The sequence below is a fragment of the Loxodonta africana genome, chromosome 23 (genome assembly GCF_030014295.1).
Source record: "Loxodonta africana isolate mLoxAfr1 chromosome 23, mLoxAfr1.hap2, whole genome shotgun sequence".
Taxonomy (NCBI): Eukaryota; Metazoa; Chordata; class Mammalia; order Proboscidea; family Elephantidae; genus Loxodonta; species Loxodonta africana.
Genome location: NC_087364.1, coordinates 69861901 through 69889627, shown reverse-complemented (window position 1 = coordinate 69889627; position 27727 = coordinate 69861901). Strand labels below are relative to the sequence as shown.

General features: G+C 38.9%; 1 protein-coding gene across 19 annotated transcripts in view; it reads right to left on the bottom strand.

The window, feature by feature from the left end:
- MBNL1 (muscleblind like splicing regulator 1) overlaps nucleotides 1-27727 on the bottom strand; it is a 213003-nt gene that overhangs the window by 151987 nt on the left and 33289 nt on the right. For 9 of the 19 annotated variants that reach the window (XR_010319158.1, XM_023555373.2, XM_064275617.1 and 6 more), the window contains exon 2: nucleotides 3173-4184. The exons of 9 other annotated variants lie outside the window; for them this stretch is intronic. Coding sequence is in view for 9 of the 10 variants with exons in the window: in XM_023555373.2 (XP_023411141.1) it covers nucleotides 3173-3346 (174 nt within the window). In the remaining variant the exon portion in view is untranslated. Of the gene's footprint in view, nucleotides 1-3172; nucleotides 4185-4332; nucleotides 5390-27727 lie in introns of those variants that run through there. One more of the 19 variants, XM_010595941.3, reaches the window with a different exon arrangement.

Sequence of the window (27727 nt, the reverse complement as noted above, 5' to 3'; positions counted from 1 at the left end):
CTTTTTTCTCTTTTTCATCTTGTATGCCCTTTACAAGCCATACTGGGGGCAGGGAGGTGGCTGTCTTCAAGCATAACATAATGCACCTTCCTTTTCCAGTGTTTCTAAAGCGGCTAAGACACCAAAATCTATTTCAAAATCTATTGTTTGAAAACAATTCAGTAAGACTGCAAACATAAAAGCAAAACTAAATGACAAAAACGGAGTCCTTAAGATACTGTCTAGTTTATCCAGTACAGCACATTATTATCTCCTTTACTCTCATTGTCAGCATTCTAAACCCTGATATATTTAATACAGTCACCTAATCCCCTCATTATCACCTATTCCCATCCTATTTAGAAACACATTTATTATGATGTAGAACTCTGTTTCCATACAGCAAATGTAATCTAGCTATTTAAGCCTTAGAAGCACCAATATGAAACAAAAATACCACCAGCTAATTTTCTTCCTACTAGCTTTGGTAATATGTCCAGTGATTTCTTTGACAGGCATGCAAACTTCCTTGAGCCGACTGACTTCTGTATTTAATGAAATGGATTCTGCTCTTCTAACTCGAAGTCAGCTCTACGCGTAAGTCACCTGGGAGCCCGGCCAAAGTGTGAAACAGCACAGCTGAAGGGTACAGCCATTTCACAGGGTCCTTTTGGAGACTATTTGGTTTGCTTTCCTAACTTTCTAAAAATAGTAGATTACACAGGCTACCTCCATCTCATGGTTCAAGAACTCAGAAAAGGCTGGGCTACAGAATGAAAGTAATACATAGAAAACACTTTACTAAAGAAGTCACAGGATATTACTAGTTTTCAAAATTCCTTCCGTTTACTCTTCGAGACAATACCAATGACCTAGTGGTTACCAGTACGGAAACCCCATAATGCTCCCAAATTTCAGAACTTCGGGCAGGAGCCACAGAGTTACTTTAATTGCTTTAAATTATGTTTTTGATCTATGTCAGCCACAAAATTAAACACAGGAATAAGTGCTATCTGAAAGGCAGGCTCCTAAATACTGGATTAAGAATCAGAATGTGTCGGTTGTAAATATATTTAAGAAGCATGGTTTTTGAAATGGGGATACTTAATTGCATATTCAAATTTATTTTTAATTAATTCTTAATATAGTTATTCTGCTAACATTTAAGGAGGTACTTTCCTCATTAGAAGCCCCAACGTAAAATTGTGTGTATTTTTTCTTCTCCTCTTTTTCAAATCCAAAATATTTACCAACTTTTAGATACTATAAATTAAACTGTGTTTTCTCTGAGAAAAACAATCGGGAAAAACAAAGTTTGCATTGATTAACTGCTATCACGACTTCAGTTTACCAATAAATTTAAAATCTTAAAATTAAACGTAATTTTTTAAGAAGTCCTTGATGTAGCAGTTGAATCTTGCTAACCACACAGCATGTCATTAGGCGATGCTGCTGTGTTACTCAAAGGGAGACTGTTCTGTGGCCAGAAGCGAGCAGCAACTAGAAAAATATTTTGAGATGGAAAAATAGCAACTGAATATGAATGTTTCACGGTGTTTCCAAATGCTGTGGAGGCAGGTCTTGGGTGAAACCACTCAATGTCACAGCCAAATTCAACGTCCTTCCTTCATTTTGCAGCTACGAGTGCACCATCAACTGTATGGAGGATTAAAAAATTGGATTTACCAGTAATTGGGTCAAAACAGGGTTACTTATGGACACAGCTGGTTACTGACCAGTGTAATTAGCCCTCTGCCCTTCCATTTATGGGTGCCAGTCTCTAATGACACCTGAATACAGTCAGCTGGAATTTAGGAACACACATTCCCAAAGGCACAACCACTGACGCCCTTCATCAATGCCTTTCAAAGGAAATAAGAGAAAGGCCCATTGGTAGTCGATAGCTTTTGCTTATTGATCTTTAGAACTACGATATTAAAACAATACAGCAGGTGAAGAAAAGTTTTGTTGTTGTTAATACCTCTCTTTTACCCTACTCTGAAGACGATATCCTTAGAGTCTTGGGCAAAAACTTTAGCAAAGTGAGCAATCCAAACTGGACCAAGAAGCAATTAAGTAAAACAGTTACCTCATAAGTAACTCGTTGTTATGATAGCATTATTTTCTTTTCCCTTATTTTTTGCAAAAAACAAGCTGGATCTATGAGACTTTTACTTTTTAACATATGTAGAAGTGATCCCCTCCTTAAAGGTTCAAAGAGTTCATCAAACAGAGGCATTAGTACTCCAAGGCAATTCAGTTAAACCAGGTAGGTGAAAAGTACTCGGATAACAATCGCATTTTGAGCCTTGATCTCGCATGCCAAAATAAAGACACGTACACTATCTTTCAAAAGACCAATTTTCAAGCTTGATACCTGAATCAGGAACCCAATGACATTTTTGAATGTCAAGAAATACTAAAGTGAATCTTTTAGCCTTATGGTGCCACAGAAGCAAACTTTTAACACTGCTAGCTGAAACCGTTACAAAAAAAGAAAAAAAAAAAAAACGACCCAGGATCTAACAAAATAAACTAAGCTATTCCGTATTGGAATATTTGAAGATAAATAACCCAGTTAATCACAGTACTTCAGAGTTTCCACTTATTTATAAAAATCACCTTCAACAAAGTTTGTACCTCAGATAAGGCACTGTAACAGAAGCTCAGAACCTACTTCTAGTTATATTTTCCACCAAATGCAGTGTTCTGGCCTTAAGATGCTCATAAAATAAAATCTAAAATGTCAAAATATCAAGTGTTAAAAATCTATTCAACTTTAGCCAACTTAAAACACGCTATTCTTTTACCACAGTACAGCACCTTCACAAGAAACCAAGCTATACCATCTTCATTCAGCTATTACCATGGCCTTGTATATATCCAAATGCTAAACACACACAGGTATCTACATTTTCTATTCCTACAGGAGTGCACTACCACTTTCTGCTCTAGAAAAAAAAAAAAATACGGAGTTAAATGACTGACACAGAGTTATTCGTAACAAAGTTGGGCCAGGCTCGTTTCTATTGTTTATGGGTAAACTCTCCCACCCCAGCATCATCAATGAGAACACACCAAGTAACTCAACTATTAACAAAGCAAGACATAATTCCAATCTAAGTGGACAGTCTGTCCATATTCCATTTATTCAATTATCGTGTATCCTTAAAAGAATATAATATTTACTCACTTTCAATGAATCAAAGCAGGCGATTACGCGTCCATTTTCAACTTGGCAGCTTTTCGATGGATGTGCAAATTTACATTCCGTGTCTGGCCGCGAGCAAGTCCCCCTTTGGAATTCTCTACAGACTTCCAGTGTTAGCCATTTAGTGTCCCGTATAGGTGTGACACTAACAGCCATGTTTAGATTTTACAGGTAGTTAAAATTTTTCAGTGAAACCAACAAACCCGACCCCGCCCCCCCCCAAAAAAAGTCACAACAACTAAAAAAAAAGGCTGAACTGATAAAACTGAAAAATGATGATGAAAATGTCCCCTCCAAAAGACTCTTCCCCCACTCCCTGCTTTAAAAGTACATGGAAAATTGTGTTGTCAATATCAAGGAAAAGATCTCCCACTAGAAATTCACAGCATGGAACTGTTATTCGAAAGAGGTTTGGTTTTTTTTAGAGAAATACTAGGATCGTAAGTAGATGGAGGTTTAAAAGTAGGGCTCGAATCAGCCTTGTGCTCTCAGTAACCCCTTCCCAGTGCCAATTTGGAGCCCAGAATGCAAGCATGAAAACGTGGCAGACCCTTTGACACCGAATTTCTAAGCTGCTTTCAGCAAAGTTGTCGGAAAGGGCAATCTCCTCACAGCTGGATTTGCAATGGAGTTTGGTGGTGCAATCGGTATTGATTAGTTTGGCAAAGACAGATGCAGCAGTTTAGAGCAAAATCGAGAAAATGATTTGTTTTTTTTGTTTTGTTTTGTTTTTTCCTCCTTGATTTCCTGGCAGAAGATATCTTACTTTTTCCAGCAAACTTTTCTTTTAAAACTAAAGCAGCCTAGGGCAATGCCAGATACTTAGAGCTTTTCTCTTGATTATAAGTAGAAATGGGGGTGTCTGGGCTAGAGGTGGAGGGTGGAGGTGCTGTCGTCACAGTCTAGCTGGCAGCAAGCAAGGCAAAAGCAGAGACTGCTCTAGAAGCGGTTCCAAGCAGCAGAGACGTCAGGAAAGGCACTTCTTAGTACCAACCTGTAGAAAAAAGAGATAGGTTAAGATTTACTAAGTAGCACTTCACCATGTCCTACAGTTATCACAACCTAACCATGTGGTACCGGACTAAGTCATATTCAAGCCAGCCTCTCTCTCCCGCACACACATACACATACAAAATACTTACAGTGAGGCATATTGTAGCCAGCCATCGTAGATTTATTAAAAAAAGGGCCCGTTTCCCCTTGTGAAGCAATGCATGATAGAGAGATAACCAATCGCAGATAGTGTTGCAGCAATATTCTGGGCAGAAAGCCAATAGTGTGGGTCGTCTTATGAAAGGTCGCGCCTGTCAGACGTTCATTACTATGCTATAAGCACAGAAAATGTCCATCAGATGTGACTTATTCCACTGCAAGACGACGAGCATGTGGGTTTTGAATTTACCCAACATGCAGTGAGTGGACTAAACCATGTTAGTTTCAAAACAGCTTCCAAGACAAGTCCAAGCACTTGAAGCTCATTCCCCGGGGGCAATAAAAAGCCAGGTTTAAAAATCGCAGCTGACTTCCAAGCTGCCTTGCCTCGGGCTCTGTGCAGGGACAGGCACTGAACAGCCTGCTCCTGCTGTCCTGACACGTGAATAAAAAAGGAAAGGGGTGTTTACAAATGGTACATTCTCCTGACGTGTATCCAATTCACTTCCTTCCCCTAGCCCAAGTCCTGCCCCTCCACTGAAAACAGCACTTATACTGTAAGACCATCCCATTCAGCCGGCAGACACTTTGTCAATATATCACAGGCAAGCGAGATAGCAACAAAAGCATCCTTTATTCCAACATTTTTTAAGCAGAAGCTGAGGTCATGTGGGGAAAATAAGAAGTGCAGTGTTGTCAGCGTGTCCAGCAAAGCCCAAGTCAACCTCAGGGGAGAAGCATGAAATATTAAGTGAGCAATTTGATTTGGGCAGCGTGATGCACTTCAGAGGTACAATTCCAACCCAGTCAGGCGGCGCTGGGGCCTGGGGGGCTCCCCTCCTGCCTGACGATCTGTTAACCAGGCACCACTGCTCCTCACACAGCCTGCAGTTTCGCCTTTAACAACTTACTTCTCTTTCAGTCAGGATGAAGCATGTTCAGAAAATGCTCAACGAGTTACAGAAACATACAATGTTTCTGCAAAATACACATTTTTATATACATTTTGTATATACGTATACAAAATGTATATAAATGTATACGTATATACAAAATGTATATAAACATTTTGAACGTTGCCCAGAAAAGAAACATGGCTTTAAAAAAATCTAAACGTTTCATATCCCAAAAAGGCAATGGTATAATCAATAGTTTTTGAGTACATTAATTCAAGGGCCAAAAATGCTCTTTTGGCATACGGTAAATTCATAATTCGGGTATCAGAAATACATATACAGTATCTAGTAGATTTAAGCAGCCCTGGTGGAACAGTGGTTTAAGCCTTTGGCTGCTAACCAAAAGGTAGGCAGTTTGAATCCACCAGTCCCTGGAAACCCTATGGAGTGGTTCTACCCTGTACTACAGTATCGCTATGAATTGGAATCGACTCAATGGCAATGGGGTTTTTTTTAGATTTAAAAACTTTTATTTTAGGATTAATACTCTCTCCACACTAATTTCTTTAAAAAACCTAACAGATTTGGAAAAATATTGTAGTAAGACTACAACCTTCGAGAGATAGTCAAAGGACAAACTCACCCCAATATTCAAGAAATATTTTTGTTTTCAAAAAAGTTCTCAGGCCCTAACTCCTGACTTAAAAAAAACAGGTCACAAACTCTAAGCTAAGTCTACCTTTCTGAACTCTTCCTCTGCACTCAGAATTTCTCAACTACTTCATCCTTTAAGCGTAGACTACACGCATGGTCAACTATCTCTTTATTCCTTCTCTCCAGAATCTTCAAACGCCTTGCCTGCAACCATTCGCTACGACATCACTTCTTCCACGAAGTTCATTCCAGCTCTATCCACCCATATATTAAACACCGCCTCTTCTGAATCACCTCTGCACCTCATGCCCAAACACTCATTTATTTCCTTATACCTCTGACCCACTAGACTCTATGTTCCCAAGAACAACACAATCTTAACTCACCTCCGTAACCCCAGTGCCTAGCACAGCGCTAAAAAACAGATGAAGTTCCATATAAATTGTTAAATTATCAATTACTGCATCTGGATTGCGATTATCTCAAGGACACAAGAATACACGCACACAAACACACACAAACACACGTACATCACATGCACGCGAACACACACACACAGAGATCACTGTGACTGTCAACGAGGAGTGACTTTACAAACCACTGTTCCAGTGTCACTCCCTAGGAGTTCTGGTGGCCCTGGACAGCTCCTTTCTCTCATTCCACACAGCAGCTATTCTAAAATTTCACCTCCCTTTTTCCAGCCCTTCCCCACCCATGCTGCGGCCGCTATCAACACTGACCATGTTCTGTGGTGAAGATACAGCACAGTCAAAATAGTGGCTCTTAGGCGTGAATGCTCTCTCTCACCTTCCCGCTACAAGTCTTGAAAATATCTTTCTGTACCTTTTTCCTCAGCCTCCCAGCAGTTGTCCTTCCTTCTGCCAGTAGTTTAGCCTCCGCCTCAACTCCTTCTCATCTCTTCAAGACCTTTGTCCTGGAGCCCTGGTGGTGTGGTGGTTAAAAGCTTGGCTGCTTACCAAAAGGTCAGCAGTTCAAATCCACCAGCCACTCCTCAGAAATCCTATGGGGCAGTTCTACTCTGTTCTATAAGCACGCTATGAGTCAGAATCAAGTCAACAGCAACCGGTTTGTTTGTTTTTGTTTTCTTCTCTAGGTATGCAGGACTTGTATTCCCAGCAGTTTTTTTCTCTTAGCTCCCACACGTGCTGAAGTAGCTCCCAAACAGACGGGTGGCATGGCAGGAGGATGGGACTCTCTCTCTCCTCCTCTTCCTCCATCGTTCCCAGTCCAATATCCAAAGAGCCCCCACACTTGCATTTCTGTTCTTCCTCTCCCATCCACCTTTAAGTCTCTATCAGTCTGACTTCCACAGCCATCTCTTTTCTTTCGTGCTCTGCAAATACTGTCAATGCGCTCATAAAAGTCAAATCCAAAGAGTTTTCAGTCCTTGTCTTGACTTAACCTCAGACTTACAACTTCCTCTTTCTTGAGCCTTTCCCCTTGTCATGCACCAATACTTTTTGTCCTTTTGGCTACTTTCTATCCTCCACCTGTAGTATCCTACTGGACCGTGGTTAGCTGGCATTCTTGGCATGTGTTGTGTGCTCATGGGAATTGTTACATGCTAACCATTTGTTTGGTTTGACATATACCTCACCCTTTCAACCTGGAAAATCCCTTCTCCCTCTTTAAATTGTTGGGCTAACTCTGCTAGACATTACCCCATCCTCAGAAGGTCCTCAATATTCTGTATCTCTTTTGTATCTCTGCGTGCTATGTGTTTGGCCCTATGAATTCCCAGAAAACAAGAAGCATCACCGATGTTCTATTATTTCCCCGTTTCTGGAACACAAGAGATGTTCTAAAAATGTTTGGTAAATGAATAAATATTATTGATACTAATAGACATAAACAGGCATTTTAGGATGTGTTCCCAGCCCCGACAAAATATTTAATCACGACCTCGAGGTTCAAACATATGAGGAGCAAGGAAAATGCCATCATTAGAAATAATCAGCATGGCTTGGTGGTTATGTCTGAATGCAATGACCAAATGAACTTCTAGAGTTGATCCTTTATTGTTCCTTTCTACTGGACTACAGGCTTAGTCCCACTTGAGTACGAAATATACTTTAATAACTAAAATGCCTGTAAATAGGATGTTCTAGTTATCTCTATTTTCTATAGCAGAGAAATTACTTTGACTTCCAGAAGTGTTACTAAAAGAATTTACAGACATATATTTTGTAAGTAGTACATACTATTTAGTTGTAAAAGATATGGACAAGGATAGTATCCAAATACTTATAATGAGTCCAGCATGCGCACTGAGTAATCAGAATGGACACCAACCTTTACTCGTTGGTAGTCTAGCCTCACCTGCTGGCGTGTGTGTCAGCCCTCGATATACGGCACTGTGTGAACCAAACTTATATCGTACCCTGAAAATTGACTTTGACTAAATTGCTTAATTATATCAGACTATTGCCTTGCATTCTTTCCCTTTATTCGAAACAAGAAATTTCAGGAAAGGTAAGGAATCTCTGTGCAGGGTTTTAGTAAACTAAGACTTTATAAGATTGATAGGGTTTGGATCAATAGTGACATCCCCAAACATTCCTTCAACTGGTCTTTGTTCTATAAAGACAATGCTTAAAAGGGCATGAAGAATGTCCAAACTCTAAGAACTCTTGTAAATATATTTTGTTATTTGTAAAAATATTGTTTATAAATAATTATTAAAGGAAATATTTCTACTTTTAAAGATTTTTACTCACAGGTAAATTGCTTCTGAGATGAATCTCTGGTCTACATTTCAACATATAATAAAAAAATTATGATATAACTCTTCTTAGAATGGAAGGGAGTTGTCGGGAAGATTCAACTGTATTGCAGGGTTTAAACTTCGCTGTACTACAGGCTTCGTCCCACCCAAGTACGAAATATACTTTAATAACGAAAATGCTTGCAAATGGAGTGTTAAAACCTGCATAAGCCCTCTTTAACCCCCTGACCAAATTCTAGAAACAATTTAAAGTATAAAGTTTTTCATATTACATGACATTTACAAACAAGCATATTCTACCACAATGATCAAGAACCAATTTTTCCTTGAGTGACAGAAATCACGTGCGTTTTCTAATCAAAGACATGATAGGGGAAATAGAAAGGAAAAGAAGACATGAAAGAATAAATGAAAGTGAAGGATCGTGAATGACATAAAAAAATAGTGGGAGAAATTACTAAAAGTTATCTTTATTGTCACTGACATATACTGAATGAATGACACTGGATAGCTTCACATAAATTTATATTTATGGGTCACATACATGCTGCAATAGAAGATAAATAGATGCTTACGTGGTAGGAGAATGAAATTCTATCCTGGATAACCGGATGACATCCAGGAGCAAGGTTAAATTTCCTAATCACGTCTGTTTACTAATCATCTCTGTTCTTCTAAAACAAACATAGGCAGGTTGATACGATTACATCCCACAGTAGTTCACTGGAATTTTGGGGACTTTTTTCATAAGCTTATGACTTTGAAATAGGGTAAACACTAAGGAAGTTAGCTGAGTAATTATTTAGAATTTTTTAATCATGATTTGTGTTAACTAACTACAAGAGTTTTAATCTAACTAAACCAGACAGCTGACTTCACAGTGTATGTTCAGAGGTGCTAAGAAGGGGCCCCTTGCCCAAAACCATAACTTCTCCCACTGGCCCACTGGTATCAACAAATCCTTAATTAGAAATCCATTACTTTAACAAATTAAGTTTGCTCGAAGAACAATTTGGTAAAGCTTGTCCCAAACATTAGCAGAGATTCCAGTATGTAAATAAGCGCTTCTGAAGGCTGTGTTGACATTTCTCCACTCACCAAGATACTAGATAGAGTGCCAAAACTGTTACTTATTATATTGGAAAACCTGGGGTCTGAATGGGTTAATGCAGCCTTCAGCAGTATCCAACTCCATATAGGAAAAAAGCTGAGATCAGTGTTTCTCAGCGAGGGGTCAGCACAGACCTCTAGTACCACAGTGATTTTAGGTGACACACAAACAACATAATCTTAGGAGATGCATTAGAATCCTATAACTAGCTCAACAACCCTGTGTTTACAATGATATGATAGCTTAGGAAGAGGCTGATGTTAATAAAAAATAATTTAAAAATAAGACTAAATATATTGGCAAAATCATGAAGGGATATGCAAGCCACTGACGTTTTGAAGACACTGCTGAGAAAATGAACTTTGAATTATGCATCCCACGGACACTGCCAATGAGGCCTGCTGGACTGACATCTCTCTCTGTTCAGTGTTATGGGTGACAAGCTTCTGCCAAGAAAAGGAAGGTTGTGTGTACTACCTCATATAAGTAATATAAGGTCTGGCAAAGTACCCTTTTTAAATTATGATACATTCATGTGTTTGGCTCCATAATCATCATCTGGTCTGATGTTTGAGGGACAATGAAGAAGCATTGGCTGGGTGATGCTCTATTGCTAAAGATAAGAACTCCAGAAGCAACTAACTCAACTGCACTCAAATTAGAAAACGATCACTGTCCCTTAAGTATTTATTTTACAACAAAATAAAATACAAAGCCTCTACAGAGATAATTAGAAAGTGAATTTTGAATTGATCCCTCTACCAGGCGACATATAAAATAAGAGGTTTTAAGAGCACTAGAAGACAAATATCACATGGATCGCTGAACTTGGTATGCTGGGTCACTAGCTTTGTATATTCACCCAGGCCCTAATAGGGAGTCATCATCCTAGAAAGAAAGGCTTTTCCAGCCCACTGTCAAAAAACCCAACCTCTCATTCTTCCCAGTACCAGACCACACTGGCCAGACCCTTATTCTGCTTTATTTTTCTCCAGAGTACTAGTTAGTATTTGGCATAATTTTATGTACTTATATATGAACAAGCAAGTCTTAAAGGAAATATAACCAGAATATTCCTTAGAGATGGGGAAAGACTTTGACTATTACTTTGGACACGTCTTCAGGAAAGACCAATTGCTATAAAAGAATACAATGGCTGTTAGAGAGTCAGCAAAAGCAAGGGAAACCCTCCATGAGATGGACTAACAGCCACAACAAGGGATTCACGCATACCAATGATCATGACGATGGTGAAGGACAGGACAACGTTTCGTCCAGTTATACATGAGGTCACCATGAGTCAGCATTGACTCGATGGCAACTGAGAACAACCCATCTGTTTATTAAATGCCTTTGCCGTAAGAAAGTAAGGTCCGTTTAACAGTAGGGAGTTATCAAACTAGTCCTCTACTAAATTCTCAGCACCTGAACAGATACTGGCCCAGAGAAGGCAAATGATATTTGTTGAATGACTGAATATTTTATTTGTATATCTGAACACCAGTTTGCAAATATTTTGTACAAATTGTAATACCTGGCCTACAGGTACCCAGTTTAATACACTGGAGGTGTCACTATTATACCTGAGTAAACCAGGGTCTAACTCCATTCATTGGAAAGAGAGCATGAGGCCACAGAGTTAAAATAGAGCCATATTTAAATACTGCCTTGATTGTGAACCAGCGAAGATCTTTTACCCACAGAATAATTCAAAAGAGTTCTGTGTGACTTTGCAAATTTTAAAACATTTAAATAATTATCTCTGAATTTCTGACAGAACCAGTCTTCATTTCTGGCAAAAGAAGGGGACATTTGCATTTTTTCTGATGATTATTCGAACAGGCAGTGTTTTCACGTTCCCCTCTGTTCTAAAAGGAAATATAATGAGATAAAATAGCCCACTACTTTGTCACTCTTCAGGAGAAAAAACTAACCCTATATATTAAACAAAGAACTTATCTCGTTAGGCCTCAGTCATTTCTGATCTGTTCCTTTCATTTAATACTTAAAACAGTAAACAGGAAATCAGAACACAGGCTAAAGGTAGCAGTGTAGTTACATGCTCAAGGGCTAAACAGTATGTCTAATCTCACGACCCTGGTGATTTTCAGGAAGAAAAGCCCATTGATCCAACAGGTATCAATCAACGTGAATCTAGCGTGAGAAAACTGAGAGCGCCAAATGGAATGCGGTACACCGTGATATCGTTATTCCCAAAGTGATGCCCTAATTGTGAGCTTTGACTGCCTCCTGCATGAGTTAAAAATATTTTATTCAGCATAGCAGCCTTAGTTTTCATTTTTTAACCTCTAACTTCTAAACAAGCTCATCCAGCTTCTTACTGAATTGATGGAGCCTCTTCCTTAAACCATGTCTAAAAATGATTTTCATTGCTTGAGAAATGGTAGCAAATTCATCAGTGCATCTGATGTCAATCATGACGTTATTGACCAATCAAATATAAGTATGAAGTTGATCAATGAGAGACCTGAGATGTTGTTCACATAGCACCCTGTTGTTGTTATTTGCTGTAAAGTCAATTCTGACTCATGGCGACCCCACGGATGCAGAGTAGAAAACTGCACTCCGTAGGATTTTTCACAGCCTTGATCTACTCTGCATCCATGGGGTCGCCATGAGTTGGAATCAACTCGATGGCATCGGGTTTGGTTTGGTTTTTGGTGACCTTTCAGAAGCAGATTGCCAGGCCTTAGTTCTGGGGCACCTCTGCGGAGGTTTTAATCGCCAACTTTTTGGTTAGTAGTCTAGTGCTTAACCATCTGCATCACCCAAAGGCTCGACATCAGTGAAACGTGCTGCGTGTGTACCTCTTTGCTCCACTCTTCCAACTTCCCTTCCATGGCAGATACCATTCACACAATCAGTGGTTCTAAGATCTTATCCATAATTAATCTCTGTTTCCCATTTTAGTAGACGCAATCGAGGTAAATTACAACAAGTCAAGAAATGGCGAATACAAAAATAAATATAGCCGAAATATAAAGCATATCTCTAATACAATCAGGATTTATAGTTGCTACACTTTACAAAATTTCTAAAAATTTAATGTACTAATTGCCCTTAATACTACCAACTATATCTGAGCACAAAAGCTTGATCCTAACGGATAGATCTGAATTTCCAAACATCCGATTTAAAACCCACTATAATAATCTCACCGAGGGGAATGTAATGGTCTTATTTCTACTGCAGATTACTCAAAATATATGGCTTAATAATTATTAATCAGTATGAGAAAAGTATGGAAAAGTCTATGTTTAGAATTAAATATAAAGCTCTAAAATAATGATTCTTCCGAATATAGTGAATGAAACCAATTATGAATATACTATGGAATTACCTGGAGCCCTGGTGGTGCAGTAGTTAAGAGCTATGGCTGCTAACCAAAAGGTCAGCCGTTTGAATCCACCAGCCGCTCCCTGGAAACCCTGTGGGGCAGCTCTACTGTGTCCTATAGCGTTGTTACATGTCGGGATCGACTCAACGGCAACAGGTCTATGGAATTACTTGAATGCATCCTAATTGAATGAATTAGTGGACTTCTCATGACACAATACTCTATTCTAATCTGTCACCTTTTTCATAATCACTGAGTCCCTATCATTTCTTATTCCACATGTTACAAATACTCAAACTACACAGATGCTACACAGTTTAACATCACACTTCCATGGGTGTTTATATTTATATATTTGACCTTAAAATTTTCTTGTTAACCAATAGTCTCAGAGTCTTAATAACATACTAATATTTTTATTTTAGTCAACTGAAATTATTCCTAATAACAATAGTAAAATCTCCAGTTAATTTGACTTTAAAAAATTACAAATTCACATAACTGTGCATATACAAAAAAAAATTATGTCCACTTATAGTGTATTAGACCCAATTGTTTTTTTCTGGGTTAAGTGAGGAAGATACATTAGGAAACAAAGCTGTGTTGACCAATCATGTTTTCACTTCAATGTAACTTAGGTATGCTTTGGGGAAATGCCATGTAGCTCACATCAACAGGTCTGAGACATATATTACTATTACTAAAACTACCATACCATAGCCAGACCTACAGACTGTATATTGCAGAAGGCTGAAGTTTCAAAATTTCTCTTAAGGTTTAACTTCCTAGAAAAAAAAAAAAAAATTGATCCTACAGCCTCAGAAAGTTTGAAAACTCAGGAGGTTAAGTGGCTAAAGGATAATTTGTCTCCATGATATCTAAACAATCCTACTCACACATCTGTACATAAACCATTCACCACGTTTCTGTATCTCTGGATTTCTAACACACTTATATGAAATCTTGTTACCCTTGCATCAAATGGCTATAGGTCTGTAATCTCTGTATCTTCCATGCACAAGGACACTGTGCAGACACACGTGAGCAAGACATGTCCTCAGGAAGCTTGCTTTCAGAAAGAGATGTAAAACAAAACAACCTACCATGCAGTGTGATAAGGGCTGTGAATAAAATATAAAGGTTCAGGAACAAAATTCAAGCTTGAAATATTGTTTCCTTAAATTCCGAGCCCTTCTTCTCTCCCTATACTGAGACTTACACGTCTCCAGTTACTACGATAACCTAAATTACTTTAAGTCAAAGAATGAACAATTTACACCCTAGACCATGGTTCTACTTTTTGTCTGTGTGTGTGTAAGTATGTGTACTGAGATGCGTGGTTACAAATTATAATTATTACCTATACATAGATATTGCTCAAAATAACCAGAGAGTCAGTAAACTATCAGTATAAACGATGAAAAGAATGCCTAGAAAGCAATTTATATGAGTGATATACATTAATGCCCCAATCATGACATCTCATTTTTTGTTTGTTTGGTTTTAGAGATGGATAAATAAATGCATCCCTGGTGTACTAAATTTAAACCACACAGAAGTGTTTTATTAAAATTTCTACAGGATTCCTTCCCCCTCCACTGTCTAATCATACCCTCTCCCACCCCAGAAGTAATGGGTGTTATAAGTAATGTGTGTCTAGTCATTTTCTATGCACACACATGCACCCATTGTGCACACACACACACACACACAACTTGTCTGCTTTACAAATGTAACATAATCAAGCACACTGATTTTTTTTTCTATAACATAAATATATTGGTGATCTTTCTAAGCCAACAGAAACAGATGGCCATAATTACTTTTTAATAACTGTATACCACCCCACTCTATGTCCATGTCTTTACTGTGGGTGCCTAGGTTTTTGTCAATTTTTTATTATTTTAAGCAATGCCACAATTGTCTGTACAAAACAAGCTTTGAGTGCTATTAATAATATAAACTTCTAGATGATGAAACGTACACATACATTAATTTTAAACAAGCACAAACTTCATTAAAGAAAAAACTTACACTAATATGTACTTCCACCAAGAAGGAATAGCATGTTTTTCTCTACTTGTTGAAGCTATGCTGTACCTTGAAAACATACTATCCCTAAATATGGACGGTAAATTTCTACGGGGGGAATGGGTAAAAAGTATCATATAATGTCATTTTCCTATATATAGAACAGAAAGCCTTATTGTACTTTTCAAAACATTTTCAATTGTTAGCCTTTATATGGCAGCTAATCATTGAGAACATCTGTAAAATGATTTTTCAACTCTTAATCCAAAATAAAGCATCTCGCCGCTCTAACAATCATGGCAATATTTGTATTTTGTAATTATCTGCCGAAAAACAAGAGCTAGGAATCTGAATAAGCGTCTGGGCTGACAGAGTATCAAAATGGACAATACACAGCATCTTATTAATAAAAACAAAATGTGTAGTTAACAGTGTCTGCAAAGCATGTCATATTTGGAACACCTCTGACAGCAAGCACTATGTCATATGATTAAGGGAATGCTTTTTTTACACTTTAGTCCTACAAATGTCAGAAAATATCCTGATTACCCCCCCACCACCTTTTTTTAGACACTAATTGACTAAAGGAAATGGTTTCTGACAACTGCTATAAATAATGCAAGGCGTTATCAAGTTGGGGGAGGCAAAATAGAAACTCTCGCGAATTCATGTAGATCCCAAACACATTTTCCCACAAGGTAATTTCCCTTGAGGCTGGGGCTCCTCTTATGGCCATTTCTGACCCTGGTGTAGGACACCCTTCTCCTCAAGCAGCGTGCTCTTCCAATTCTAACAGCCTAGATAGGCTTAGACTCTTGCACAATTTGGCCAGTGAGTACATATCCTGTTAGAAAATAAAGCCATTCTTCCCTCACTTTCCCCCACCTCAAACTCTCTTGGTTATTAAATAACAGTTCAAGGAGGAAAGAAGTACTTGAAATTGGATTGTCAAAAGACTGAAATGGCTGGTTGACAGAACATGGGTATTTCTAACACTTTTTTTTTCCCCTTCTCATTTTGACAATGCGATTTTACCATGCTGTTAGAACATAAATAAAGTCACACTTCTCAGGAGATGAGATCAAGGATTTTATTCTTAGGATTTTGTACTTTCCAAAAGAGTATGCATATTGAGCAAGCTAACATGGCAGCTTGAGGTCTGTTGCTTTTGCTAAATAGAAAAGAGCATCACTTCCTTTCTTCTGTTAATGGCCCGTACCATTCTGGGCATCCTGGAAAAGCTGTAACCCACGAGGAAGTAAGAAGGGCAGAACCACACCCTTCTAAGGAGACAGTGATTAAAGCTCTGTGTCTCTCCATCACACCATATGCACTCAGAAAGCAACCACAAGCTTGCTCCAGCAAATCGCAGGCAATGGTAGCTAATAAACTCCTATAACCGCCAACAGTTTATTAACAGCCTCAGTGTGTGTTCTGGGATACTGATGCTCCAGAAAGATCCCTGGGCTACCTGCATCAGTCACCAAGGTGATTGGTAAACATATATATTTCTGGGACCCACCCTACACCTAATGTCACCACTAGCCACTGCCGTTGAGTAGATTCCGATGAGGCTACCACTATTGGTAACTAAACCAAAAACCAAACCCATTGCCATCGAGTAGATTCTGACTCATAGCGGCCCTACAGACACAGTAGGGCTGCTCTATAGGGTTTCCAGGGAGTGGCTGGTAGATTCCGACTGCCGATCTTTTGGTTAGCAGTGGAGCGCTTAACTACTGTGCCACCAGGGCTCCCTGATGAGGATAAAAAAAAAATAGAGCCCATGAATCTACATTTTTAGCAAAACGCCCCAGGTTATTGTCAGTTCCATTAAATTTTGGCAATGACAGTCAACTAGACCTAAAAAATTACTCCCACCAAAGACTGTTTACTGTGTTTCTACCCATGAATTTTCTAAAAGTCCCAGGATATCTTCCCTGAAATGATGGCTTATTTGAAGATTTGTTAATGTGCCCTTTGCTTGTATTCTATCACCTACTTTTAGTAAGCCAGTAAATCCGTAACATGCAATGGAAAAGTTCTATTATCCATTATTAGTAACATTACTTTAAATCTGGCACCATGCATGCCCCTCCACATAATTCTAAGATACTAGTCACCTTATGGAAACCCTGGTGGTCTAGCGGTTAAGCGCTACGGCAGCTAACCAAAAGGTTGGCAGTTCAGCTCCTCGGAAACTCTATGAGGCAGTTCTCCTCTGTCCTATAGACTCACTAGGAGTCGGAATCGACTCGACTGCAATGGGTTTGGTTTTTGGTTTAGTTACCATACACTACTCACCACATCTCAAACCACTTATGTTTTAGTTCTGTCCAAAGTTTACTCCAAGTTAGCATACAAAAGCTAATTAACTTTTTTAATTCCCCATACAACTGAAGTTATATACACTGTATAGGTTAAAAGAGCAATCACATAGAAATCTTGAAACATCCCACATCTTCCTTTCTTTTAAGTTATCAAACCAAACCAAGACTAAGCCTGTTGCCCTCGAATCGATTTCAACTCATAGGGACCCTATAGGACACAGGAGAACTGCCCCATAGGGGCACCTGGCGGATCTGAACTGCCAACCTTTTGATTAGCAGCTGAGATCATAACCACTGTGTCACGAGGGCTCCTCTTGATAGCTTTAAAAAAAAAAAAAAAAAAACCAAACCCGTTGCCGTGGAGTTGATTCTGACTCATGGCGACCCTATAGGACTGAGCAGAGCTGCCGCATAGGGTTTCCAAGGAGCAGTTGGTGGATTTGAACTGCTGACCTTCTGCTTAGCAGTCATACACTCTTTAACCATTATGCCACTAGGGCTCCTCTGATAGCTTAAAATCGGGGTTCTAAATATTCAACAGCTGATTGAAAGATAAGTTGTTGAAGAAGAGATCTTTGAGCATGATTTTATTTTTAGTTTTCTGCCCTATGAGCAAAAAGAGTCTAGGTTTTCTTCAGTAATTTCATCAGAGTTGCTTAAAAATGCATCAGCAGATGACGTCCACATCTGTAAGATGGAACGCTGCTCTGTAAGCACAGAACTGAATATATGCTAAGCGAGTATGTGTAAAGTAAGGCTGACCTGTATCGATCACTGAAACGGCATTTAGAAAACAGTAAATCCAAAACCAAACCCACTGCCCTCAAGTTGATTCCAACTCACGGCAACCCTACAGGACAGAGCAGAACTGCTCCATAGAGTTTCCAAGGAGCGCCTGGTGGATCTGAACTGCCGACCTTTTGGTTGGCAGCCATAGCACTTAACCGCTAGGCCACCCGTGTTTCCAGGAAACAGTAAAGGAGGTGGAAAAACTTCTGAAGCACTTCTAAACCATGCAGAATCAGGTTTTTTTGACAGCTGTGTAAACTACAGGAAAAATAGAAAGCACTGAGGGTTTGAAATGATATAAATGATTTTTTTTTCCTTTACACGTGCCAAACCTGTGCTCTATTATTACCTTATGGAACAGAGAAATGGTAAACACTAAGTTGCTTTATATTTACGAAAACTCAAAATCTAAAGAGTTAAAAAATTTACAATCCTGGTTCCACTGTCCTAAAATATCTCCTTGGACAAAATTTTTTAAGTGTTGTTCCTTTAATTATGGGTTTTTTTTTTTAATTTTTAATTTCTTCTCTACTATCCTGCGGGGGGGGAATTGTTTTCCTTAAAGAAATATAAATATACTTAACACATACGGTAACCTTACTAAATGAATAAACATTCATTAACAATAAATAATACACAGATCAAATAATATACATGCATTGGTTATGGTAACTGTGAACTGACTGCTCACTATATGTAGTCTCGACAGGAGGAAAGCATGGGCTCAGCTTTGGGGAATTTACTGCTTACTCTACAATACAAAACTAACAGTCAAATAACTGTAGCATAAAACAGAAAGTAAGAAATACACAGCAGAGATAGCAAGAAAGCTTGGTGAGTTAAAGGAGAGACAGGTCATGGGTGGTTTCAAGAAGAGTAAGACGTCAAAGATGGGCTTGGAAGGATAAGTTTCATTTGATTGGGCAGAGACAAAAAGGACAGAAAGGAAGGACATTCCAGACTACAGGAATACAGAGAGGAAAGGCAGGGATATGAGAAAGCACTGAAAAGGGTACAGAGAGAAATGGTCTGCACAGAGCACCCATGTGCAATAAGGATGGCAGAAGAAGCTGGAACACTGGCCTGGAACCAGATCAGTCAGCAAGGGCCTTGAAGCCCAGGCTAAAGAATTCAGCCTTCATCGTTAAGTAATTGGAACGCATCCATTCCAAGGCTTCACTCAAGGGCAGACTCAGAAAACGCAACTAAACACCCTACGGACTAAGAGTAAGGCTATGTATGTCTGGGATATGAAGAGATCTTATTAAATAAACTCGGGATTTTGCTACTTCCTAAAGCTTTTCCTTTTAGTTGCCGGAAAGCTGAGAGATAAACTTCGTGCTTAATTACATGTCAAGTACTGGTTTTATCTTTTTCTTCTAATTGATTTGTTATACCTCTTCTTTACATTCCTATTTTATGCACACTTTCATAAGCCAACTCAAATCTGTTTTTGACAGGTTATACATCACAAATAAATAAAAATTAATGTGTCTTGCTATCACGTAAAGCTATACTAGTAACATGTTCACTTCAGATGAGAAAAGAGAATTCTGAATTCACCTATCAAGGAAAGATCATTCCTCTATAAATACTTCAATAAAAGATAGCCTCGTAGCATTAAGACACCCAGATAACTGCAGTTGACAATCACTCTAAAATCAGCAATGGATGAGTTCAGCCTTCTGTCTTGTTGGCTAGCTGTCCAGCTGGACATTCCCTGTGAATCAGGACTCCCGTCAGGATGCCAGAAGAACCTTCTGAAGCTTCCAAGGCTGCAGGTATTTCCAGCTGTTTCATCCCTGGGCTGTCACAGCATTCGGCTTAATATTGGATGGCAAACTGGAGCCTCCTGTACTAGGCTGACCTTTTAAGCTCACAATATTTTGCTCCACTCAAAACTGAGCTTTTCCCTTCTGCATTAAATTGTGATGCTATTCTCCTCGCTTCATTGTAAAACAGCAATTCTAGGCCAAAAATGGCATTTTCCTTTACAGGAATATAAAATATTTTTTCACCGACATATAGAAATCCTAACACTGGTCCAAGACCAAACCAAACCCATCGGGGTCGAGTCGATTCCGACTCATAACGACCCCATGGGACTGAGTAGAACTGCCCCATTGGGTTTCCAAGGATCGGCTCTGGTGGATTCTAACTGCCGACCTTTCGTTTAGCAGCCTGAGCTCTTAACCACTGTGCCACCAGGGCTGCCCTAACTTTAGAAGAAATGTTTAAATATTGACCGACATTTATAATTACATTTTTGAATTACTAAAAAGATCAATATTCTGGCAACAAGAAATATAATAAAAGGTCATTATTTCTGCAATGGTTAATTTGAAATTTGAGTGATGTCTAAATTTTATAATTGCGCTTACTGTTTGATTATGTTTACCATTACAGATGCTAAACCTAGTACAGTTATCTAGGATATAAAAGAACCTGGGTAGATATCTAAGTGAATGTCGCAGAATCTGGACATTTAATATTATCCTTTATTTATCATAGAATTGTCAAACAGAAACATAGGTGCTTCACATTCTTGACAAAACGTTAGTGTATTGGCAGAGAGTGAAATCTGTTAAAAAAAAATTTACACACACACACATATTCCTCACAATTCTGGTCACATAAAAGGAATATAATTTTTAAAGCCATTACGGCCATTAACAAAGGGAAAACTGTTGCTATGCGAAAGGTTAAAATTCATCCCCACCAAAAGAAAAGAGCAATGGAAACCAATTCACTAAGGCACAGACTAAGGTTCCGAATAACAGTGTCTATCAACTGTTTGGTCTCAAGCCTTAGCAACCTCAGTGACTAGTAGCCTTATATTTAAATTTGCACAGGTGTATTACATTATCTTTTCTGGTTTGTTTCTGCTTAGGGTCTGTGGCACACTATATTTTTACAAGTCCATATTTTTAATCAATGCCGAGGAACATACCCTGACACTAAATACAATAACTCAGAGTAAAGTTATAAACTAACTCACTAATTGGTGAATGGATCGTCTGGACTTCACACATTTCGTTCTATTCCACGTTCACCTATGATTTACGCACTGCTTTTTTTTTCATAAGCAGCACTTACGGAACATACACACGCCAGAGTTATAACACACAAATATTGACAAATCCACACACAAGTACCTGCTCTAATTACTCTGCTAGGGATCTGAGGGGAGGCGAGGAAACGTCATCATAAATCTCCAAGGCAATGTAGAGCTATGCCCTTTTGGGCAACACGTTTGATTATTTTACTCTTGGCAACAGGTTTATCCTTTTTTGAGAAAAGACACCAAACGAATTGCCCTAACACCTTCAACAATGTAGCTGAATAGATTACAGTAGCATCTGCAAGACACGCTGGGGCTCAAGACACTTCTTAAAATGTGCCATTTAACAAGCCGTCCAACAGCGCAATTGGCAGAGGGCTATGTCATTCCGAAGCGACATCAGAAACTTCACAGGTGGGAATTATTTTGAGTCTAAAAGTAGATTTTGCTGATGCTGGTGAGTGCTGAGGCAGAGGGTATTAGGTGTGAGCAGAACGAACACTTCTCAAACCACACCGACAGCTTAGGCCATTTGATACACACCTCCTCCCAAAGCCAGTGAACTTCACAGTCTGCTCCTTAGTCCCTGATGGATGAGGGTCACAATGCTTCAAAAAGCCTTTCACATCTTACCTCCTTCCTTCTTCCCAGGACGAATTTAGGTTAGGCCTCCAATCTGCATTACTCAGAATGTCTGTGTAATTAATTAGTACCATACGGATCAAAACAAACAAGCAAACAGCAAAACTGCTGGCTTGAGATACCAGCATTCATGATACCTACCCATGTGACCCTTCTGCAAACTACCTGACTATAACTTTTTTCAAGCCTCCATTTTCTCAATCTTACCTACGAACAGAGACAGGGCAACGTATCAGTCTCCTGTCCCCGCGTAAGCACTGTCTGTGTGCGGTCACATATGCAAAAGAGTAAGTGCCTACCAGGTATGCGGCTATTTTTACAATCACGATTGCTACTGGTCTGATCTTTCATTTGTTGTTGTTTCATGTATGTCTGGCCTTTTTCTCCTGGTCATAAACTTCAGAAAAGCATAAGCCAGACCCTTAATTCCTTTTAAAAGTGTCAATCAAATATGAGAGTGAACCTTTTTAACACAGTGGGCATTAAATGAATGTTTATGACTAAAAAAAGGAGTAATGGTTAGTAAAATAAAATTCTATGTTTTTTCACCTAGATAAATAAACAGGTCCTGTGAACGAGAACACACACTTCCCAGCTGAGTGGGCTGTGACAGGATATGCACAGTGGCTCTCTGGCCACTGGAAAGTTGGGAAGCTCGTGTATAAAATGCGGCTTTATCTCCTGCACACAAAGAAAAGCTGGAGGAAAAGAGCATCGTACGCACATCTACAGCCCTTTTCATTAAAGTTAACTACAGCTCACCTCTCCCGTATGGATTTTTCTTTTCTGCTAACATAAAAGCTGCAGGCTCTACAACTTGATTGTCAATACCCAGTGTTTTAATCTGCTCCTAATCAGAGAGTTAGCACGAAGAAGCTTTAGATGAGCTGTGTGTCTCCTCCACCTTTCAGCAGACATAAACCCATCTCTTCTCTTAGCCTAGGGTGGTATTATGGTTAGGTCAGGCTCATTTATTAAACATTTATCTGGAAAACAAGTGGTTTCAAAACTGAGTCACGTAACTTCATTAAACTGTGAGTTGATTTTTGTCCTTCCCTCGGTATACAAGCATCTAAAGACTGAATGTGTCCCACTGCATGGTTTTAGACAAATTCCACACTCTGCCCACAAGCAGCCTATTCTTGGCTCCTCTGTGCCCACTGTTGTTTTTCCCATATATTATTTGTGAATATTTCTATCACTAGACTGGAAGCTACTTTGAGAACAGGGCACATGTTACTCACCTCTTTATCTTCCAAAGGATATAGAATGATAGGGAGCTAGCACACAGGACTGTACTCACTAGATATTTGCTAAATAAGACTTCTTTCCTTTGAGCCAAAAGCAATGCCGGATGATTCTTCCATTTTCCTTCTCTAAACAATATACACTTTTATTTGGTCTGTGTTCCAAATTGCTCTATGAAGAAAGGAGTCTGTTAGCAAAGCCACATGTCTCCAACAGAACAAGTCTTCAATTAATAGCTTATCTTTTAAAGTCATAAGCTACGCCACGGGGACAGCTGCAGAGACTGGTGTGTGAAAGGAGGCCTGGTTGTACAGTGGTTAAGCACTTGGATGCTAACCGAGACGCTGGTACAAACCCACCAGCCACTCCGTGGGAGAAAGATGTGTCAATATGCTTCAGTAAAAATTACAGCCTTAGAAACCCTATGGGGCAGTTCTATGCTATCCTATGGGGTCCCTATAGGGTCGCCATGAGTAGAAATCGACGTGATAGCAACCGGTTTGGTTTTGGGGTTTGGTTTGGTGAAACCAAATAATGATGAATGTGAAAGCAATAAATATAATCACACGAGGAAAATATATGAATTTAGAACACACTGTGGCATTAACCCTATCATTTCTTGACGGTTTTATGGCATCACAGTATTGATTAGAAAGTACATGAAAATACATGATCTGGAATTTCACAGCGTGATGTGTCTTTTGAGGAGATTCCAAACGTCTCTACCTGTTGCCCAATGCAATGCTATCACCCATCAACACAAAGCAAGCCCTCACCATATCTGCCAAGACAGGAGACCTTGATTTCTTTTTTTGTTTTTGGTCCAAGAAAGATTACAAACACTTGTCACATGATATGCTATCTGTAATCCAACGTCAAAGCAAAAAAACCCAAAATTTGGTTGACAACCTTTTAAATTAAATTTATGCCTTTTTGACTTATGTCAGTGGCTGTATGTGTGAAGTTTTAGAACTAACATACCAAAAATGTGCCCCACTTGTTCCCAGCAGAAACGTATAGAGGGAAAAAGGGATGTTCTTTTTGAAGTAAGAGGTCTGGCTTCCTTTCAGTTCCTCTGGATACAAGACAGCTGTGTGAATTTTGACAAGTACGTTAATTTTTCTCAGTCTCAGCTTCCTCATCTCTACCAAGAGAATAATGGGTCCCGCCTGAAAGGCCTGTCCATTAATTGCTGGGCACCATTACCAAGTTCTTTGTTTTCACCCAGCCTTTTTCCGAAAAGAACATGAGCTGGTGGTACCTCACATAGAGAAGATGCTCAAATATGGTAGCTAGTCTCAGTGCTTCCTCCTTCTTCATACTATTTTTCCTCCAAGTTCTAAAAAGAGGGCTTAATTCTCAGGCCTATCTCAGGCAGCACCTCCTCCACACAGCACGCTGGGGCCATTCAGTTCCACAAAGACTTCCCTCTTTGGATTTCCTTCCTTCTTTGAACTTCCTCCTTTGGTACTCAATTGTATAGTACTTCGTATTGTTAACTCTTCATGTCTTTCTCCCCAATTCAATTCTATGTCAAAGAAGGATAAAAACTATTTAACTCTTCTTTGAATCCCCCTCTCGTGATCCACCACAATCCCTTGAGTCCTAATAGGCACTCAAAAAATGTTTAATTGATGACTTAGCAGAACACAAAGGATGAATGGATCTCTCTACAGCCTGATTATCAACACGGTCAAGTATCTTTTCAGGTGAGAAGACCACCACACTTAGTAAACTTTAATCCGCTCTGAGAAACGGACAAAACAGCCTTCTTCTGAAATTAATTGCACCCAATACAATATTGACTTTTAAAATCCCTGTCCTCAAAACCGTATTTCTCTGAGGTAGTCATTTCCCATATGCAATTTCCAGCAAATGTTGTCCCCGGGAAGCCATTAAGAAAGCATTATTATATTTCAACAGTCTCCATGATAGCTGTGCACAGTTCAGATCATTTTTTGGAAAGGTCATGCAGTACCTCAGAGAGATTTCACACTTGGGTCACAGATTTTCCTGTATTCCCGTTGCTCACTTGTGCTGTGTCTATCAGAGCTCCTAAAGCCTTCTGGATGGAGTATTTAAGACCATACACCTTATCTGAATGCCAACTAAACGGACAATTCTGCCTTCCCTGAAATGTTACAGCAGCGAAGTTCAAATAACGACTCAAAATAATTTGGGGTAAATTTGCATAGTCCAAATTAGCCCAAAGATGGAATGATAGAGACGGCAAAGAACAATTTCTAATTTTAATACTGTGTAATCTTACTTACAGTGAGCATGTTCTAAGCATTATCTTAATCACAGAGCAAAAGAGATTTTCACTTTGTCTAAGGCAATAAAAAAAAAAAGACTCAGATAAGAAGGAAAAAACATGTACTAAGTGTGACTTTCACATAAACACACAAAAAAAGGCAAAACCAAACTTTGCTAACATTTATTTTCTTTGGCTCTATGTAAATATGCTGTATTTGAAAATTTATATAAACTGTAATTTTTGTTTTATTTTCCACAGATACAGACAATCTAAATAAGTGGGAAATATTTAGAAACAGAATTTTTTTTCTTAAACATCGTCTCGATTTCATAGGAATATATATATACACACACACATATATATACACACACACACACCACCATCTACCATTGCTCTGACATTTTCCGCTTAAACTATGTTAAGTCATTTATTTGTAAAGGCATTTAAGGGCCGGAAAGTAAAAGGCCTGTGGGTACTCCAATAAAGCTTTCTATTCTATCTGAGATATAATTATCCTCACAGTTGCAGATTAACTGTTAACGAAACACAACTGGTTATATATTCCCATATGGAAATCATTTTGTTTATCAGAGTGACTAATTATGAAGGATTCTTATTTCCAGGAAAAAGAACACCCCGGTTATACTGATACCCTCCCTAAAATAGAAAGGTCTGAGAAGCACAAATGTCAGCCACATTGAGCACATTGCAAACCCGTTCTATCATGTATCAATCTGCTACCTTGTTTATCACCGAGGATAGGTTACACAGCAGCTCTGCGTGGAATTTAATAAGGAACCAGAATTGCCTGGCTTACACTGAGACTTCTCCTGGCATATAATAATATATTCCTAAAGGTGAAACTATGTTTACTTTAGAATTACCAATTTCGGGTAAAGAATCTGGTGACCTTCTATAGCTCATCAGATCATGTGCTTTAAAAAGGGCCTGACACAGAAATGAAATGTTTGAAGAATTTATATGTATCCCCTATTTAATCAAGTCATAACCACTGATAAAACAAAATTTCAAGTGTTTTTCTCTGATTTTTTAGAATATAGTTCTTTTTACTAACGGAGCTGACAAATAGCAATGTGATGGACAGGGATAACATAAAATCTTAAAGTTTTACAAGAGGAATTTTTGATGAAAAGGTTTAAACTATTTTTACCATATTTTTTAAATCATTTTTAACACTTCTGTCGCTTTTAGCCTCCACATCTTATCAGTTGCTACATCCTATGGACCCTCAGCCTGTAACATTTCCCCCGGCATGCATGTCCTCCTTTTCATCCCCCTATCATTACCCTGGAGCCCTGGTGGAGCAGTGGTTAAGAGCTCGGCTGCTAACCAAAATGTAGGCAGTTCAAATCCACCAGCTGCTCCTAGAAAACCCTATGGGGCAGTTCTACTCTGTCCTATAGGGTGCCTACGAGTCAAAATCCACTCGATGGCAACCAGTTTGGTTTGTCTTTGGACCATTACCCCTCACGTAGTCCCTCATCTCCAGGTCTGCATAACCACAAGTCTCATGGATACCACCAGTCTCTACTGCTTCAAGTTTGTGTTCTATTCTTCCCGTTGAAAAACGCTACTCAGATACAACTCCTACAAAGTTACTTTTGTAACTAAATGCATTCCTATGTTCCCTGTCATGTATCATGCTTACTACCTGTTTCTCAGCTTGGTATTCAATGACATACAAAGAATACCACCAATCTCCCCTTCCACCTGATTTCTCATTTCTTTCTACTCTATTAACTGGCATACTTCCATGCCTTTTCTCTTTCTAGCCTATTCTCTTACATTCTACTCATTCTTCTAGAGTCTTCTCAAATGCTTTCAAATATGTGACTCTTCTGGAATATTCCAAGAGCTTATACTCACAATCTCCTATCAGCACCCAACACAAGTATATTTTTTAAATCTGTTTTTATTCCTCTGCCTTAGAGCATGGGCTCTAGAGCCGAAACTATCTTGGTTCAACTCCTTGTTCCGCTACTTACAAATAAGTAACCTTGGGAAGTTGACTTAACTTCTCTGTGCCTCAGTTTCTCCATCTGTGAAATGGGGATATTAATGGTACCCATCTCATAGGGCTGTTCTGAGGAACAAATGAATTAATTCATAAGCCTAGCCTGGCACATAGGAAGTATTCAAAAATGTTATTAATCATTACCATAGTTATTATCCTCTTCAGTTTTCTTCATATATCACTGGAGGCAGGACATAAATTGGTTACAAACATGGATATTGAAATAA